The sequence below is a fragment of the Pseudomyrmex gracilis genome, unplaced genomic scaffold (assembly GCF_002006095.1).
Source record: "Pseudomyrmex gracilis isolate BER0280 unplaced genomic scaffold, ASM200609v1 scaffold_353, whole genome shotgun sequence".
NCBI classification, from domain to species: Eukaryota; Metazoa; Arthropoda; class Insecta; order Hymenoptera; family Formicidae; genus Pseudomyrmex; species Pseudomyrmex gracilis.
Window position 1 is genome coordinate 658 of NW_018020937.1, and position 18,498 is coordinate 19,155.

Sequence of the window (18,498 nt, forward strand, 5' to 3'; positions counted from 1 at the left end):
AGCGCGCGGGTAAAATAGACAAGGATGAAGGCATCATCGACGCGATGAAGTGAAATAGAGACGGAGATACCGCCGGTACTGTAAAGTCGACAAGAATAGAGACAGTACGCTGCGAGACGGACAGAGACGAAGATACCGCTGACGACGAGGTCGGCGATACTGTCGGCATGATGTAGTAAACGAGGATGGGAATATCGCGGGCGTGTTGCAGCCGACGAGGATGAGGCTAAAGCGAGACGAGAGAAGGCTAAAGGGCGAGTTGGGGGGAAGTAAGGGGATAGGGTGGCCGCGTCTGGCTAGCTCGAGACACCACTCCCCACTCGGTCTGGCTGCTCTCTCCTCTAGCTTCCTCTCTTTCTCTCTCTCCTCTTTCAGTGTTCGTTCGAACGCGGCCCGGTACGGTTCTATCTACCCCGTTGGTGTAGAAGGGTCCGCTTCGTGATGGGAACTCGCCGCCGCGGTGGTATCGGTAGGTTCCCTCGGTAGCCGGTTCCCAGCGCCGATGTTACCTTCCTTGGGGTGGATCGCGCGGTTCCAGTTAGTGTCTTTCCGATGAGAGCAGGTGTGTGTGAGGAAAGCGAGTTCAGCGGGGTGAGAGAACGTGCGTGAGTGCGAGAACACGATCAGGACGAAGAGACAGACAAAGAAAAATTCGTTGGAGACTGTCCGATGAGAGAACAATGTCGAAGATCTTAATAAGAATATTAAGTTAATCAGTAAGGAGACTAGAGAAACGTCAGCTTCGTGTTGATCAAACATTGCAGTTTGCTGATATGGTTGTGTTTGTTGGTGGAGTTACCGATACATCATCATCATCCCCTTGACAGCAAAAAGAAGCAGCACATTTATATCGCGCGGGAAAGATCGAATCGAATTTATCAGAATTTTCACGTTCGATATTAAAACTTAAGTTTTTTTTATTCAGTGTCTCTCTCTCTCTTTCTCTCTTTCTCTCTCTCTCTCTCTCTCTCAGTATGGTAGAAAGAAACATTTGTGAAGAGAAAAAAAGAAAATTATAATAAAAGTATAAAGAAAAAAAAAGATAACAGTGAGTGTTAAGCTTCGGTTGTTTTCCTCGAGTATTAAAACAGTAACAACCCGTTTTTGCTGTTTTTGTCTTCGTTTACAAATATAGAAAGAGATATAGAGTGACGAAAATTCTCGTAGAAATATTAGAGTGAGTCACGGATGTGAAAAAAAAATATAAAACCGCTCGTAAAACCGCTCTAGTTATTCTCAATGAGAAATGAGACTTTTGGAGGAGTTTCATCCCCGAAAAGACAACAAATAAATCGCTAGAAAGGCGCAAAGAAGTTCTACTAGAAAGTTTTCAAAATACAGCTCGGACAATATGTCTGGGAATTACTCGGTGCGCTGCGAGCCGGGCCTAATGATACCTATCTGGTCTCCGGTAGAAAATTTGCATCTAATTGACATCATCTTCCGGGGTATAGTGTACTTCTTTTTCTTACTGTATCTGTTCATCGGCGTGTCGATCATCAGCGACCGCTTCATGGCAGCCATCGAGGTGATCACGTCCAAAGAGAAGGAGCTCACGGTACGCCGTCATGGCAGGGAACCGCAGATTATCATAGTGCGAGTGTGGAACGAGACGGTAGCCAATCTGACCTTGATGGCGCTCGGTAGCAGCGCGCCCGAGATTTTATTGTCCATTATAGAAATTTGGGCGAAGAACTTCAACGCCGGCGAGCTGGGTCCGGGCACGATTGTCGGTTCCGCCGCCTACAATCTCTTCGTTATCATCTCTCTGTGCGTGTTCGTGATCCCGAACGGAGAGACCCGCAAGATCAAGCATCTCCGCGTCTTCTTTGTCACAGCCACTTGGAGCATATTCGCCTACGTGTGGCTGTATATCATCTTGGCGGTGACCAGTCCGGGTGTGCTGGAGGTCTGGGAGGGTATACTTACCTTCCTGTTCTTTCCGGCCACCGTATTGACGGCTTACATCGCCGACCGACGACTGCTGATTTACAAGTATCTGCACAAGGGCTATCGGATGAACAAGCGCGGTGTGATTGTGCAGGCGGAGTCTGGGGACTCCGAAATAGGGGTGGAGCTGGAGATCAAGCCGCAGCAAGATGGTCTCCACGGTATAGTGGACCGCTTAGCCGACGCCGACTCCCCCGAAGCGAGGGAGTTCGAGCAGACCCGACGTGATTACATCAATACTCTGAGAGAATTGCGCAAGAAGTATCCCACTCAGCCCTTGGAGCAGCTCGAGGTGATGGCGCACGAGGAGGTATTGGGCAAGGGTCCCAAGAGCCGGGCCTTCTACAGAGTGCAGGCCACCCGGAAGATGGTGGGCGCTGGCAATCTCAGCAGGAAGATTAGCGAAAGAGCGCAGAGCGACCTCAGCGAGGTCAAGGCTGAGCTGCAGAAAGCGGAAGCCGAGAGCATTGACATCGAGCACGTAAACGCCATGAGGGTGTTTTTCGAACCTGGCCACTACACCGTGATGGAGAACGTCGGTACCTTTGAGGTGGGTGTCACCAGGACGGGAGGTGATCTGAGCAAGCCCTGCAGCGTGGACTATTGCACGGAGGACGGATCCGCGGAAGCGGGATCTGATTACGTGAGCGCCAAAGGAACTCTGACCTTTGAACCTGGCGAGACCAAGAAGACTATCCAACTCTCGGTCATCGATGACGAGTTGTTCGAAGAAGACGAACATTTCTACGTCAGGTTTGTGTGAAACCGTTTCAAAAAAATGTTTCTTGCAAATATTCATAACGACACGAACTGTTCGATAAAAAAAAAATAATTTTTAAACCGAAAGCTGAAATCGTTTTTTTTTTGTCGTTTGTTTAATCGATCGAAAACTCAAAACTGTTTGTCACGTTTTAATATCGTCAGAAGTTCATATTTCCTTGTACGTGTAAATATATATTAGCAACTGCGACGGGACGTCTCATATAATTATCGTGCTCAGTGACTAGTAGTTCCTATAGATGATTACGCATAATTGTTCGAACGTAATTGAACTTCCGACGTTGAGATAGAGTTTACGTTATTAAAAAAGCGCGATCGCGCTTCGATTTCGCCAGAAAGAGGCGTGGTTCTTAAAGTGCATCTGTGCCGCATCGTACGTGCACCGCGATCACAGATCATCGATTTAAACAGCGAAAGAGGCAATTATTCAATTGAATTCGAACAAGTAGCATCCGCAATTTGATCAGTGGATAAGCCGCTCGTCAATTTAATCAAGGACTTTAGGAGCAATTAGCGTGGCCGTTTTTCTTCATGCAACTGACGCACTTAACGACGCCCTTTGTACGCCGCACAAGTCGGAAAAATGTCTGAGATGCACGCGCATTTGAAAACAAGGTAATCGATAATTTGAAAAAAAATGTGAGGTGTCGATTGCCATCGTACGTAATTGTAGAATTATATTTTAACGTTTAATTTCATATCTTTCCGCTCTGTCGCTGAAAGTGTTTTTACTTTCCTCTTCTTCGGATAAATATCGCGATCGCGCTAAAATTGAATGGATGACGTCACGTGAAAACGAGTATAATTAGTATAGCCTCTACTTATGTGGGACGACATTACGATGGAGCCGTGTCTTGTTGCGTCACAAAAAAAAACACATACTCTGGTGGCAAAGGACACGACAGAAGTGACACTACACGCGTCACGGCTTTGAAGTTTCGCTCGCTTCAACCGCGTTATTATGTTTTTCAATACGTACATACATATAGAGTTTATCTCTGTGTTTCTTTTTCTCTTTTGCCGCTCGGTCTTCTCGAGAGAGTCTTCCTCTTCTTTAGAAACTCCCGCGAAAAATCGACGTAACACGTCTCGCGGCGGCATGGAAATGCGGTAAAATAACGCGAAGAAAAAAAAAAAGAACGCAAATATAGAACGAATAGATTTTTTTTTTATTTCACGCCATGATCGGAAATTACGGGGCTCGTGTTGATTCGGTCACAGATGACCTGATATTTCGCGTATTATTTTTTGCTATATAGTTTGCGCCTCGCATGTCGCAGATTACATCGTGAGGTCGTGCGCGGAAACCGCACGCGGTTTATAACGTTTAAAAGTTGAGTGTTCACGCTCTCAGATAAACGCATTTGATAATTCGACCGGAGGGAAATCCACAAAAATAATAATGTGCACACGCGGATGTTAATTTTCCTTCCCGTTCCCGGTTAGTAGTTACATTGTTACATTTCTGCGTCGATTATTTATAATAAAGTTTTGCACCGATTTGTGCCGACGATGTAGGTCGAGGAGAGAGATCTGTATTACTTCTTTACACGCGCGTCGCACGATTCGTGAATTTAAACATCATTGGTTTTTATTCATAGCTTTCGCGGTGTGTCTCGCGTGTGCGCGTGAATTATTTTAACATCGCCTTGTACAAGTGACACATAGAGAGAACTTGCGCACGCGATCTCGTGTGAGGACCGAAATCTCTCTTCCTCTCTCTTATTTGCGCTACGTATAGGCTCACGTAAAATAAAAATATAATAAAAGTCGTAATAAACATAAAAAAACCGAAGGGATACAATGAGATCTTCTTGTGAAAAGACATCAAAGAAAATCAACGAATCAGAAGTTTCGAGGATAAAAATTCTCTTTGAATGACAAATATTCAAGATTGAAATTACAGATCAGCCTATCTGCGTATAAATATATATCTGATTAAAGTATTCTGCGGAATAACATTTTTACATGAAAAGTAAAGAAAAGAGGGAGAGAATGGGAGAGAGATTTGACTTTCAGATTACAGGACGCTCGGTCAAAAGCGCTCATCGAATTGAAAGACGACGAAGACTTCAAAAAAATTATTTATAGTACACATTTGTTTTTTAAAAAATATCAAAATATTTATTACTTAAAGTTAAAATGAATATGTGATATTGTATATGAATGTTATTTCTATTAATTTGTATTACTCTGTTTCTCTCGGATTTATAGTGACAAAAAGTTCCAAAGGATTCTGTTGCCGCAAACCTTATCGCGTTGCTATCACGCGAATTCGAATTTCTGTTGTGTTTACGAGCGAGTGTCTCGAGGCAATTCAATACGAAAACGGTTTTATCACGCTCGCGTACTCAACATAGTTGTCGCCTCGCACTTGCTCGCGAACATCGCGAGCGACCGTGGGGACACAGAGTTGTTGGATTATAAACAAGTTCACTTCCCGGAACTACGACCGGTCACTTATCGCGACTATAGATCAGGAGGGATACTGACCTTTCATTCTGAAAAGCTTATAGATACGAAAGAAATTTAAAAATGTCACTTTTGTGACGTATTTACATACGCACTGAAGCCATCGTGTAACTTTAGTTCTGTCGCATTTTGCGCCGGACTGTAGTGCATTTCTTTTTTTATCGATTCGGTTTTTTGTGATATAATGAAATAATATATTGTCAATATCATATTTTTCTGACGTTTTTAGACTCAGCAACGTGTCGCAACCGGCGATGCTCGTCTCGCCGAGTCTGGCAACGGTGATGATCCTGGACGACGATCACAGCGGCATCTTCGGCTTTCCCGAGAGAGATGTGGAACTGGTGGAGAGCGTGGGTCAGTATCCCCTGCGCGTGGTGCGTTACAGCGGGGCCCGAGGACGCGTCGTCATCCCTTATCGCACGGTGGAGGGCACCGCAAAACCTGGCAAACAGTACGTGCACATCGAGGGCAGTCTAACTTTCGAGGACAATCAGACGGAGTGAGTAGTAACGTACTTTCGTTTTCTTTCTTTGAACTGAAATGGTATAATTAAGCTGGATTAATTAATAAAAAGGGAGCAAATTATTAATTTTTTTTTTACCGTGTAGCTTTTTTTATTTTTCATCTCGCCCTTGTCGAGCTCATTAACTCCAAGGGCGAGCTTGTATCAACAATCTCTTTTTCTTTGAATGATTGATGTTCGCTCAGGAAAAGGAAGTTTCATGTCGAAGAGCAGAAAAGAGCACCCCGAGAGAGAGAGAGAGAGAGAGAGAGAGAGAGAACACGTGTGAAGTATGTAAATAAAAGCGCAGAATATTTTGGTTTCTTATAAATTTTCGTGCCGCGAGTATAAAAATGAAGAAAAAATGAGATCGATAGGATTTTCATAATTCACAGCTTTTCGAGACGAAGAAAATATCCAGTAGCTCGTAAGATCGCGTCAAATAAATGTCGTAGGGTCGTAAAGAGAGATCGATAGGAAATTCACTGCCAGAAGGAAAATTTTTACGATGTAGTAACGATCAAACGGTGAAAGAGAAAATATATATAGGAGAAAACGCAAGCGTGTGTTTATTATCGTGTAATTAATCGAAAAAAACCGTGTATGTGGGTGCGCAGTCACATAAAATGTCAGAATATTTTTCTGTTAGTTTCTCGTTAAATCGCGAGTCAGTCAATTTCTGTTTGGATAAAGATATCTATTTGGATAAAAATGGTATTAATCTGTTTCACTTCATTTTTCGATTTTTTTTTTTTTTTTCAATATTTGTTATCGAACATCGATAATAAAACGCGTTTAATAATTAGTTTAATTTGCTGTTGATATATAATTTTTTTTATTATTCGTCCTGTTGTATGCAAATACGAACAACATATTGCTTTAGCATCAACACGAAATGTGCCGATCAAAGAAAGAACGAGAGCCGCTCTTTACATCGATTTTGGATTAATGTGCATTATGAAACACACTGTGAAGTCTAACAATCTTCTTTCACGTAAACCCGGTCGATGTAGAAAAGACTTTACTTCAACGTGATAAAAGAGACTACGCAATGTGATTATTTGATTTTAATCAATAAGTACACAACGAAGCGCCGCCTCCCGCGTGAGTTTTCGCACCGTTTTTTCCCAAATTCAACGTACGTATATGTACGAAAAATACGTTGCGATATAATCTGTTATATTTGCTACACGTTCAAAATGGTTCTATCAGACGGTGTTATCGGATCGTATCAGTTACCGAAGGTGCTTGTAGCGAGCATGTTATAACCGCAATGGTTAAGCACAATGTAAGGATCGATCGCTATCGCGGCATGATCGGTAATTAGAAACTCGCGCCGGATAATTAGATCGCCGGATGTTAACCCCCCCGGTGTGTGCTCACTCTGTAAATTAGCGCGGTATAAAATTACTTCTCCGGGAAAGTTGCACAGTAACATTCCGAAAACAGTAATGTTGGGGATCGCATGTTAAATATAAAGACGGAAACTCGGTTACCTTCGAGTTCACACGCGAGGGTGTACACAATATTCGTTACAAATATTATTTTAATTTTTGCTCCGAGCTCTCTTCAATATTATTACGAGATTATCACAAAAACGTTAACTGTGTGTAGGTTTTAATTTTTATTAAAACATATATATATATATACGCGTATCGATCGATGAACTAATTAAGAGTCGTGTTTAATTAATCGTATAAATAAAATTTTCGCCAATATACAACAATGAGAGACGGAGCGCCACCTAAACCTTGTATTATAATGCTTATCGAAATTTCATAACGCCCGATCGAATGCAGAGATCGCTTGTCTCTGCTGAATTAACTGCACAACAGGGGATACACGATGCTACACAGCGTACACAATACACACTCCTATCTTATCAGTAATTAGCGGCTCGTACGACAGACAATTAATAGAATGTCGCCCCTTTCATCCGTTTGGAATCTTGTATTTCACACGAAACGCGTGTGTATGATAAAATTCCACAATTACATTACACACATCAGACGTCATTTCTTAAGAGATAATATTTTTTTTTTTATTAATAGAGATATTACAAAGAAGAATTTTTAAGAGCTGTTTCGAATATCAAACGTGTCTCTGCGCAAATAAAGCGCGTAAAATTCCGACGTGTCAAAATCATTATTATGGTATTTAACAATATATAGGCCACACGCACACACACACACATACACACACAGACTATTGGTCAATGACAGCTTGTTAGAATTCATGCCTACGAGCAATTGCGTGCTGAGTAGTCGAGCGTTATTACCGCGGTAATCAGAATTATGAAAATATCGTGGAATTATATTCCCGTTGATAATCGGAGCTAAATCTGAAATTTATTCGCGATATTTTCAGATTTACGCGAACATAAATAGCCCGATATAAAATATTATGTTACTTCATTTGCAAATTAAAATAATATGAAAAATCTGAGTGATATTATTAGTAATAATAATTGTGAAATTTAAAATATCTGTTTTTTTTTTGTTTACATTAATTATGAAGAAGCTCGTGAGAGAAATACGACAGAACAGTATTCTCTTAATTGTAGCTTTCCGAGAGAAAATATATCGCGATCTGTCGCTTTCAAGAGCCTGTTCGGAGAATCTTGATAAAAAGATATGGCGCGCGCTTAAAGGCGGGAGACATAATGTTACTCAATCATCTCGATAAGCATCGGTGATGGTGTCGCCTCTTCACGGATAAAAAAAAAAAAAATAGAAGTTTTTAGAGATAAGAAACCGGAGAGAGGTGAACTAATTTTTTCTTTGTTGGAAATAAACGAATCGACTTGTTGTTCGGTGATATTATTTATTAAATAGGTTTTGAGAAAATAAAATTCGCGCACTTAAAATTTTTTTATTTTATCTATTGGTCTAATTAACCTTTACGTTCGGTATTAATATTTTTTTATAATTATATTATTAAATCGTGTGAATTTTTTGCAAGCGCGGGTAAGACTCTCTTGATCCCCCGTGAACCCGTTCTTGTTCTCAATTTGATTATGTGTCTCAAACAATCCCATCGTTACACTCGTTTCCGATGTATGCAACCCTCTCTAATTTCTCGCGATTGTTCGCAATCTCCTTATTCGTGCTTTGCCGAACAACGCGGCGTAAAATTTAATTTAAAGATTTGACTAACGAATATATATATATATATATAAACAAATATATATGTATTTAACTTAAAAATAAATCGAAAACTTTCTGTTCCGATGCAATCTAAGTTAACATTCCGAGTTTGCAAAAGATGTTTCAAGTTCGTCTTTCTACTAAAATGACCTACAAAGACCAGATAAGAATACAGTCGTGCGATCGCGGGAGATACCTTTCGTATATTGTTTCTTCATAAGGTGATTTCGAAGTGGGTCATAAGAATTGATTGTGTAAACTCGAATTCGACGATACAGCTTACGCGCGAGAGAAAGAAAGGGAGAGAGAGAGAGAGACCGCCTTTATATCGATTTAAGAAGGTTTGGTTAATATTACATTGCTAAATATAAAATTGCTTGTGTCGAGAGGGTGGGACTTTTTTTTTTATCTAAAGGGCATTCGAGAGTTTCCAGCAAAGTGACGCGATTTATATTTAATACGAGGTTTCTTGATCGTACCGTGTGTGTACGTATATATACAATTACTAAATAATAACGTTGCTTTATCTCTTCGGTAAATGTTTTATTTAACAATCGCTCGAGGCTTGTTAAGGATTTTGTTTTCAGCACGCGCTGAAGGTGGCTCACGATGAAATATCCTTCACGTGACAGAAAGTAGCTTACTATGTTGAGGTCCAATAAGAAAACAAGCGCGCACAGGTGCTGATATTACCTTGTGCTTACCTGGAACGTGCGCGAAATGAAAAGTGCACCATATCGAGGTCAGTGGGGAACGATAATGGACATCGCGTTCGCGCGAAACGTGCGATTTTACCTTTACGACCCTATTAGACACGGGTTTCTCCGCGTCTTTACCTTATTTCCCGTTTGTGAGAGAGAGTTATTGTCGGAGAAAAAATTATCGCCGGAGCAAACGCGGGCGTACATACATAGCGCGATCTCGACGAAAGTTTTATTTGTGCGAGCGAAACGGTTTTTTTTTTCTTTTTTCTTTCTTTTTTTTTTTTTCAAAGACAGAAAACGGGGAGAAGCGTTTTGTAACTTGTGTAAGTCGCACGCTCTGCGTATCTAAAAATCTCGACAATCGCGCTGCCACAAGAAGATAACGAGTGCAAACTAATGCAAGATAAATAAGTTTTTAATTTTTTTTTTTTTGCATTATATTTAAGCCGATGTCTCGTTTAACGCTGCGCACGTGGGACGCGAAAGCGTCCATTATGCGATGCCACGTGGTGAGAGATTTCGACGAAAGCTCTCGAATGTGATTTTAACTTGCCCGTTCCATTAGCCACTGTTTTGCTAACTTTCTGTCGTCGCTTCTGCTTCTGACCTCATAAAAATGGTCGGAATAATCGACCGCACTGTTCAACGTATGTTGTTATTTTTTTTTTTTTTTTTTTTCAGAAGACAGGGTACAAGAGATTTTGGTGGGTGGAGTTTAGACGTGTGTTCTTTCCATCTCTCGACGAAGAAGGTTCGACGTTTTTCTTATTCGTTAGCGATTTTACACAACGTTCGAAATCTTTGAAGATTTTCAACGTATTTTTTTTTTTTTTNTTTTTTTTTTTTTTTTTTTTTTATTGCCTTTGTGTGTAAGATTTAGTAAAGATTTTTTTTTTAACTCAACTTTGCTCGATAAAGATTTTATTCAATTGTTGAGGCGAGCGCGAGCTTGCGTCGGTACTGCAGTCGTCCGAATGACGAAAGTGCTGAGGGATGGAACGTAGAGCATTCTCGGGGCTTCCCACCCCTCATTTAGCCCATTTATGGGATCGCACGACTGTGCTTTCCTGGGGCTACGCGCAATGTTTTTTTTTTTTTTTCACACATTAGTACTACCCACTTATTGCAATACTACCACTCATTGCCTTTATGTAAAATCACGTAAAGTGTGTCTCTGCGAACCCCATCCTCTTGCCGTTCGACTGCATTTCACACTGCGCGTCACATCAAAAGGGTTAGAAGCGCGCGCGAGAACAGGCTCTGCTGCAGGCTGAGCGAAACAAGATGTAATGGGAACGAGTGAGGGATGAGAAGGAATATTTGTCGAACGATTATGCACCGAGGGCTGCAGAGCATGAATAAATACAGATGTAGGCTTCCGCTTTGAAGGGCCGTTTTGATTGCCGAGGCAATAGGTACGTGCAATATTCGAGCAAATATAGCGCGGCGCATCGAATGTTCAAATGTAATGCACAAAGTGTGCGCGCGATGTCTGTGCGCAAACTTCGGCGAAATTCCGCTTAGAAATTTTTTGCTTTAGCGAGTATCGTCGCGGAAAAACAAAACCGGAACTTCGCTCGTCAATTCGGAGAGACGTGTTAAAGCTGTGCGCGCGATAAAACTCTGTCGCGATAAGAATTCGCGCGCCATTGCGGAGATTTGTTTTTTTTTATTTTATTTTTAGTGGGGCGACGCGAACGTTTGCGCGCGCACAAAATGGATTTTTTGGTGGAAAAAAAGCCCGAAATATATATTTTGATATTACAATTGTAAACGACTCGAAAACTAAAGTTTCTCGAGAATGTAATTTCTCGGTACCGTAAATCACGGAGGGTACGTTTATTTATCTCCGAAGTTTGTGTGTATGTGTTTTACGTAACACACCACCGGTATATACATATACGTGCACACCCGGTAATTTACATTGCGATTTTACACATGGCCCGTACGCTTTGTATATATCGACGAACACACGATGCAATAGGGACATTATGTGGTAACGCGCCACGCCACAAGAGATGGCTTTAGCGCAGTTAAACGCAAAACCGAATGTAACTTTTGCCGCGAATCGCGCGGAAAGCGACACGACTATCTCGAATTTTACAATAAATTCATAATGAAATCGAGCAATTAGTCACGCTATCACAAAATTTCGAATAAATTCGCACAAAACTGCCATAATAATATTTACCCCCCCGTGAAATTTAATAATCGAATGTTTACAACAATTATCGCGTTTCTCATTTCAAAGTTAAATTGTATATTTGCATAAATAATAAAATATATATGTGTTTATTACTTTGTGATGTTTTCTTCGAAAAGATACAACAACAATTTGCCGTCACGTGAAATCGTCACGAATATCAAGTAGTCAGCGACACGCAATTTCCCGCAAATCCCCTTACAGTTCGGGATTTGGAGAAGGAAGGGGGAAATATAACCGGGGGGGGGGTATCGACTGTTCCGATACCAGATAGATTCGAGACTCGGGGTGAGAAATGAGATGAATACCAGATGAGACGTGGCTTACCTATTTTTTTTTTTTTTTTTTACACTCGCACGTGTATTTCTAAAAATTTCGACTCGGTAAACAGATAGGCGTCTCGATTTTTTTTTTCCCGACGAACGAGGAAACAATCGCAATGACGTGTGTATTTGTATTTGCAGATTTTGCAAATTCGGGCGCAAAACACTACATGGTACGTAATTTGTGCGCATGCGGAAGATATATTTGATTTTGCGTAATAGATGAACGAAAAGACGAGAATATTTTGATAGAGGATTTTGGATAAATTCACACGTGCGAGTTGAAATTCTAAATAGCTAGAGTCGCGTTTGACGTTGTTATCAAACAAGATTGAAAACGTTAAAAATAAGTAAAGAGTTTCCCCCTTGGAGAGAGGAGAGATCAGTGTGTTTATCAGGCAGTAACGTAAGACCTCGTTGTAAGCTAGTAGAGGTCGATCGATTTAACGTGCGTACGGACTTAAATGGATATTCTAACGCTATTTATAGTATAGTTAGACCTTCCCATCGGCGCTCATCCGTGTATCAACTATGTAGGAACTACTTATCTGTCCTCGATAAAGAGACACCTCACTATCATTTTCGATATATATCGCGCGTGTTCTTCTTGTGGACCTCAAGCTCCGGAACAGCCCCGGACTTTCAACTGAAAAATCACGAACGCAACGAGTGTGATTCCGAGAGAGAAATTTTTTAAATAAAATTCACACACTCGCGCAAATAAACAGAGAAGATACAAGTGAAAAATACAAGAATAGGAAAAAAAAGCAAAGATAAAAACAGAGGATTTAATATAATCAGTCATATTTTTTTTATTATTTTTTTTTTAAACTCTGTCATTGTGCGTTTCCGCGCGACTTCTAATTAATTTAATTAATGCGCGAAAGTGCCAAGTGGCTGTCGGTTATTTAATCCGGCGGCTTTACTTTGAATTCATGCAAATCAGCTTTAATGAGCTCTCGGGTTTTTACACGTGTTCTGTAATAAGAGCGCCGCGCTAGCAGCGGCGGCGACTAGACGCGAATTAAAACCCGAACTATACTGGGTTTGAGAAAATTTTTTTGGAAAAGTTTTACATTTTGTTTTTTTTTTATAATCAAGTGACTATTTTCGAACACGCAACGATATTTTAAAGTCAAATTATTAAATCCAATAATAACGAGTAAAAAAAGGATAGTAAAAAAAAAAAAGACTGCTACGGCGAAACCTTAGAAGCAGAACGTTAACACATAGCAAACTTTGAATGAATAAATCCTATTTCCCGTGTGTATCGCGACGTATATCGCATCTGATCGGTTTAAACTTGTCCGAAACAAATAAAAAATTTGCAAAGTTTTGCCCGTCTCTTGGGCACCGCTGCGTGTTGGCAGCTCTTCGAGCGTATCAGTTCCGAGATCGCTCTGGCTGTTATGCTTGTTATGATACTACTTTGGCTCACGTAAGGCAATCGGATCGACCCCACGGCGTCGGCGTCGGCGTCGACGGAGAAAGGCGTCGCCGTTCTCCTCGCCCCCGTGTCACCGAGAGACGCCGGGGGCGAAACATTTTTAAACGGCGCTGAAAAGAACCACCTTTTCATCGAGACGCGGCTTCGCCGCTGTATCTTAATTTGTCGCAACACGCAATATTATCAAAGATAAAAAGTGTCGTAAAAAAAAAAAAAAAACCAATTCTCCCAGAAATTACTCACACGCGAGATCGCGATTTTTGCTAAAATCGTCGTTGCTCGTATCATTTTTCGTATTTTTGTCTTTCCAAAAACGAGGGACTTTTTTTTTTTTATTTTTCTTTCACCACGGGGAGACGTATAGTGTTTCGATTTGCGAGAACAACCCGGGCTCGAGTGACGAGCTTTATTTGGTACGCTTGGGTGGTGCCTCTCCGAAATGTCTGCTCTCTCCCGCTATAAGATGCATTCGTATGTGTACAATACACGCTCAGGATGAGGGATGAGTCATTCCCCTGAATAAAAGTAAAGAAACCGAACTATCCGAACATTTCACGTATGTATACAGGGTGTTCTGTTTATATACAACGGATCGGATCATTAAAATACACACGTTTAAAGTAAAATACGTTTTATGTATTTGAAAAAACGATGCTCCGCCTTTGTGCATTTCGCATTCGTTGTCGTCGCGAATTATTTTAATTCCTGATCTTCCGGAACGCAATCGCAATTGCAATTTTCGAGAGGACACCCCATCGAGCGCGCAACCCCGAAATTCATTCGGCGCGTAATCAGATTCACCCCGGAAGCATTACGTCGGGAGTTCGCTAATGCACATTTGAAGACGAACCACCGGGCAACGAGGTGGTATAGAGACCGGAATGGGAACTGATTATTGTTGCAAGGAATAATCCGTCGAGGAAACACCGTCGAGTCGGAATAATCGTTTCTGTAAACGCGAACAAAAAAGAACTGCGAGGTAACGATACGAAACAATTTATTTTGTTCGATAACTTTCCAATGGCAATTCATCGGTAACTTCGAGACCCTGTGATCCCGATGTAATTTTCAAATTACTTTACAAACTCGAAAAGACGATAGGCTCAACTGAGGGATTTTTTTTCTTTTAGACTTCAGGGGAATCGTTGAGGCGAAAGAATTCTCATTTCGAGAAGACACAACCGAATCACGTGATGTAATGCAATTTGCCTTAAGATCCTAAGACCTTCATCAGCACAAAGGGTCGGTTAATCGCGTTAGACGATATCTCGGCCCATTAAGGTCGCTTGCCCGCCGTCGCTTGTAGCCGGATAACTCGCAATTAAGTGCAAACTCGGCGCGACTCTCTCTCTCTCTCTTTCTCTCTTGATTCGCGAATTTATAAATCGCGGTCGCTATTTTTTCCGAGCCGAAGAGTAATTGGCGCGCTTCGTCCACGTCGGGCGTAATGACGCGATTTTCCATGGTGGATGATTCCGCGATTTGAGATGAGACGCGGAAAGTTGTTGGCAAACATTGACAAAGATTTTCAAAGAGAGAAAAATATCCCCGCGGGCGCGCTCTTTTAAGAGTCCGACGCGACAAGGGAAAAGAAGTTACATAAAACTTTTCTAACCTTGAATTTTGCACGTTCGTATTTCAAATTAGAATTCCCAAAGGCAAATCGGATATAAACAATTAAATACAATTCGAGTTCGCGCACGCGCGTTTCGCGGGATTCTAATTGTCACGCTGAAGAAACGAAACATTTAGATTGAAACAGATTGCGAACTGAAAAGCGGAAGGGACGGTTTCATGCGCAATATGAATGAACACGGATTAAGTCTCGCGTGTAACGGTGCTTCACTGTCAGAGATAACAAGCATTACCTGGTTTAATTATAACGCCACTAAATGAAGTCCTCCGCCTTAACGAGCTTTCGTTCCGCTGCACTTGTACAGTTTCATATTACCAACATAACTGCATATTATGAAACCTCAATACACTCACACACACACACACACACACACATACATGCTCAATCGATTGCTGAACACAGAAAACGTGACATGTGTGAAAGAGGAAAATTCACAGGGGAAAAGGTCTCGGGGTAGAAAACATGTATTTATTTTCTCACTTTACGTAATTCACGCGGTACACGCAAAGAGAAAAAGAGAGAGAGAGAGAGAGAGAGAGAGAGAGAGAGAAAAAACTGTTTCGAAAATGAGTTACCAAGAGAGTCTTTTCGTAACAACTATTAAGAGGTCACTAGACGGAAGAAGAAGACCTAACCGAGAGAATTTTTCCACCAAAGCGAGCAAAAGAATAATGCTCCAATCCTCTTAATACTCGGTTTGAAGGATATAACGAAAACGAAGGCATACGAATGGGTTGCAAATGTCAGCGTAAATGAAAAGCTGCGAAGAAGCTCCGCGCGTTGACGTAAAAAGTTGAAATGTCGACGTGTACGTGAGAAAAATTTCCTTCAACGCGCATTTCTTTCTCACACTCGTCGCACCGCGCCACCCTTTGTATACGTGTAAAAAGCGGGCGGGGAGAATGCGCGCGCGACCTATCGATGTGTGCCTACGACATATGTTTGACATTTTCAAGTCTGTTCGCACGTGTTGTGTTTTACCTGTGAGCGAAGTGCACCAGGCGAGGTGCGGCACGAAAGAATATCTATAGTTCCTCCGAAGTATTTGCGGCAAAATGATAAACGATCGTTTCGGTTTTCTCCCGCCGAAAGCGCAACTGTCAGTCAAAACTTTTCCGAGAACAGACGTGATATACACGCTCTGGCGAGATGTAAAACGAGGAGAAAGGTCTTTGTCGTACCTAAAAAAAAAAAAAAAAAATTCATTTTTTTTCCCGCGAGCTGCTGTAGAAGAAGAGATTCTCTCTCTCTCTTTCTTTCTCTTTCTCTCTTTCGCTTTCGGTAACAATGATGTAAAGAATAACTAGCCGGAGGTGGAATATGGGGGAAGCTTTTGAACTTTTTAAGCTTTTGAGATTCAAGTTGTGTGAAGAGTTGAAGCGCACATGACAAGCGATTTTAAAAAAGCTTTCGGGAAGCTCTATTAATTTGTTGCCACTAACAGATCTCTCCTTTTTTTTGTTTTGCAAAGAATACTGCGCGCTGTTTGTCGACTGAGGAACATAAAAAAGGGCTTTTATGTTTTTTTAATCGGTGATAAAACGTTTCACGCAAAAGTGAAAACAAAGAAAGTGGCGGAACCATTTGTTTCTATCGTAAACTTTTTCAGTGAGAACACACCAAACACACACACACACACACACATACAAAATCAATGTGTTTGTTCAGCTTGTAAAATAATAGATGAACGTGTAAATATGAAAAAGACTGTGAATGTGGTTCGCGAGTAATTGTTTGGTAAAAAAATTCTTTAAACAATAGAGAGATTTATAAGTATAAAAATAAAGAGAGAGAGAGAGATCGCGTTTATATATAAAACACTTTTAAATCCATAAAATGTGGACAATATTTAACTTACGCAATTGAGAAGATAAACGATGTACATAGTTTTTTATTCGAAATGAGAGAAAGTTGACGATAATCCTGTAACGCGAGATGTTGTAAAAAAATAAGTTTGTGTGTTATTGCTTTACAAATGATTACTTTACAATGTATACATGTATAAAAAAACAAACTCAATAAATACAGTGCGCGTCACAAATAACAACAATTCAGGTTCGCTTCCACGGTATCGTGCAGTTTTTTGAATTTTGACCATTCAGAGTAAGGAGATGAGCAGCTACTTTACATATCAAAAGGACCTTTTGCCATTCCACTTTCCATGGAAATCGATGACTATCCCTTTTGGGAGACAACATCGCAATATTCCAGAAAACAGCACGCTCTCTTCCAGAAAAAGTCCTCAATTATGTCTCCCGACGCGCGCTCACAAGTTGCACAGTTATCCGACACTTAATTAGTAGAAGTAATAAATCGATTTCCTTGATGAGAGACGCGCCGAGTTTCCCGCCGCCGTGCGGCTCGAAACACACGACCGGTTCGCGCGTTTAACCGTCTGACACCTTATCGTCTTTAATGAATCGATCACCTCCCCCGCTCAACGAGCGAATTCAAATACCCGGTGTGTAATTTTGACGAGTTTAATTTCCGGCGCTGAAGATAGAAACCAATAGCGAAGTATATACAATATGCGCGAAAGAAAAAGAATTTTAGATCAATCGTCGCGGTTTGATTGACGCCGTTTTTCTCTTACGTGTATTTCGATTACGTTGCTCGTGCTCGAGGAGAAGAACCCTCTTCGCTCTTGGAAAGAAGTGCTCTCTCTTTGTTGTCAAGTGAAATACTGTGACGCCAAGTATTTGCAAATAACGTGAATAAGAGGAAAGAAAGATTGATTCGAGCAACGCTCGACTCTCTCTTTCACGTTCGAGCATAAATATTAAAATACTGTTTGTTTTCGATACACACATTAGTTGTACTTAAGAAAATGTGTTAAACAAAAGTTTTTTCTCCATCGCAAATAGCGATCTTCTACATTTACTTTTGTTTTTTTTTCTTCCTCTCGTAATAACTGTTTCAAATAAATATCGTGGTTGTCACAGGAAGATTATCAGCTTGGAAATCATCGAGGAGGACTCTTACGAGAAGGATGCTCTCTTTTACGTCGAACTTGGCGAACCGTTACTACAAGGAGGTGAGTATTGAGTTTTCCAATCGACAATTTTCCAATCGATACATTTCGATACTGTCAGCGTTTGTTCAATTTCGATAGCACCGTCTCTTGTTTTGNNTTTTNTTTTTTTTTNTTTTTTTTTTTTTTTTTTGTTCTCAATTCGGTTTAATCTCCGGTGATATGTAAATAAACCTCGATCGTCGGTGGTTTTTGTCACAGTTTGTTTCGACGTAAGCTTTTACGTCGATTAGATTTTTTTACAGAAACAAAAAGAACAACGTGTCGAAGAAAATTCCCTTGCCGATTTACGATTTTTGCC

General features: G+C 40.9%; 1 protein-coding gene across 3 annotated transcripts in view; it reads left to right on the plus strand.

The window, feature by feature from the left end:
- Nucleotides 1-975: 975 nt before the first annotated feature.
- LOC109860246 (sodium/calcium exchanger 2) overlaps nt 976-18,498 on the plus strand; it is a 47,839-nt gene continuing 30,316 nt past the window's right edge. For all 3 annotated transcript variants that reach the window (XM_020439212.1, XM_020439213.1, XM_020439214.1), the window contains exons 1-3: nt 976-2,703; nt 5,432-5,704; nt 18,109-18,200. In XM_020439212.1, coding sequence (XP_020294801.1) covers nt 1,352-2,703; nt 5,432-5,704; nt 18,109-18,200 — 1,717 coding nt within the window. In that variant the 5' untranslated portion in view covers nt 976-1,351. The remainder of the gene's footprint in view (nt 2,704-5,431; nt 5,705-18,108; nt 18,201-18,498) is intronic.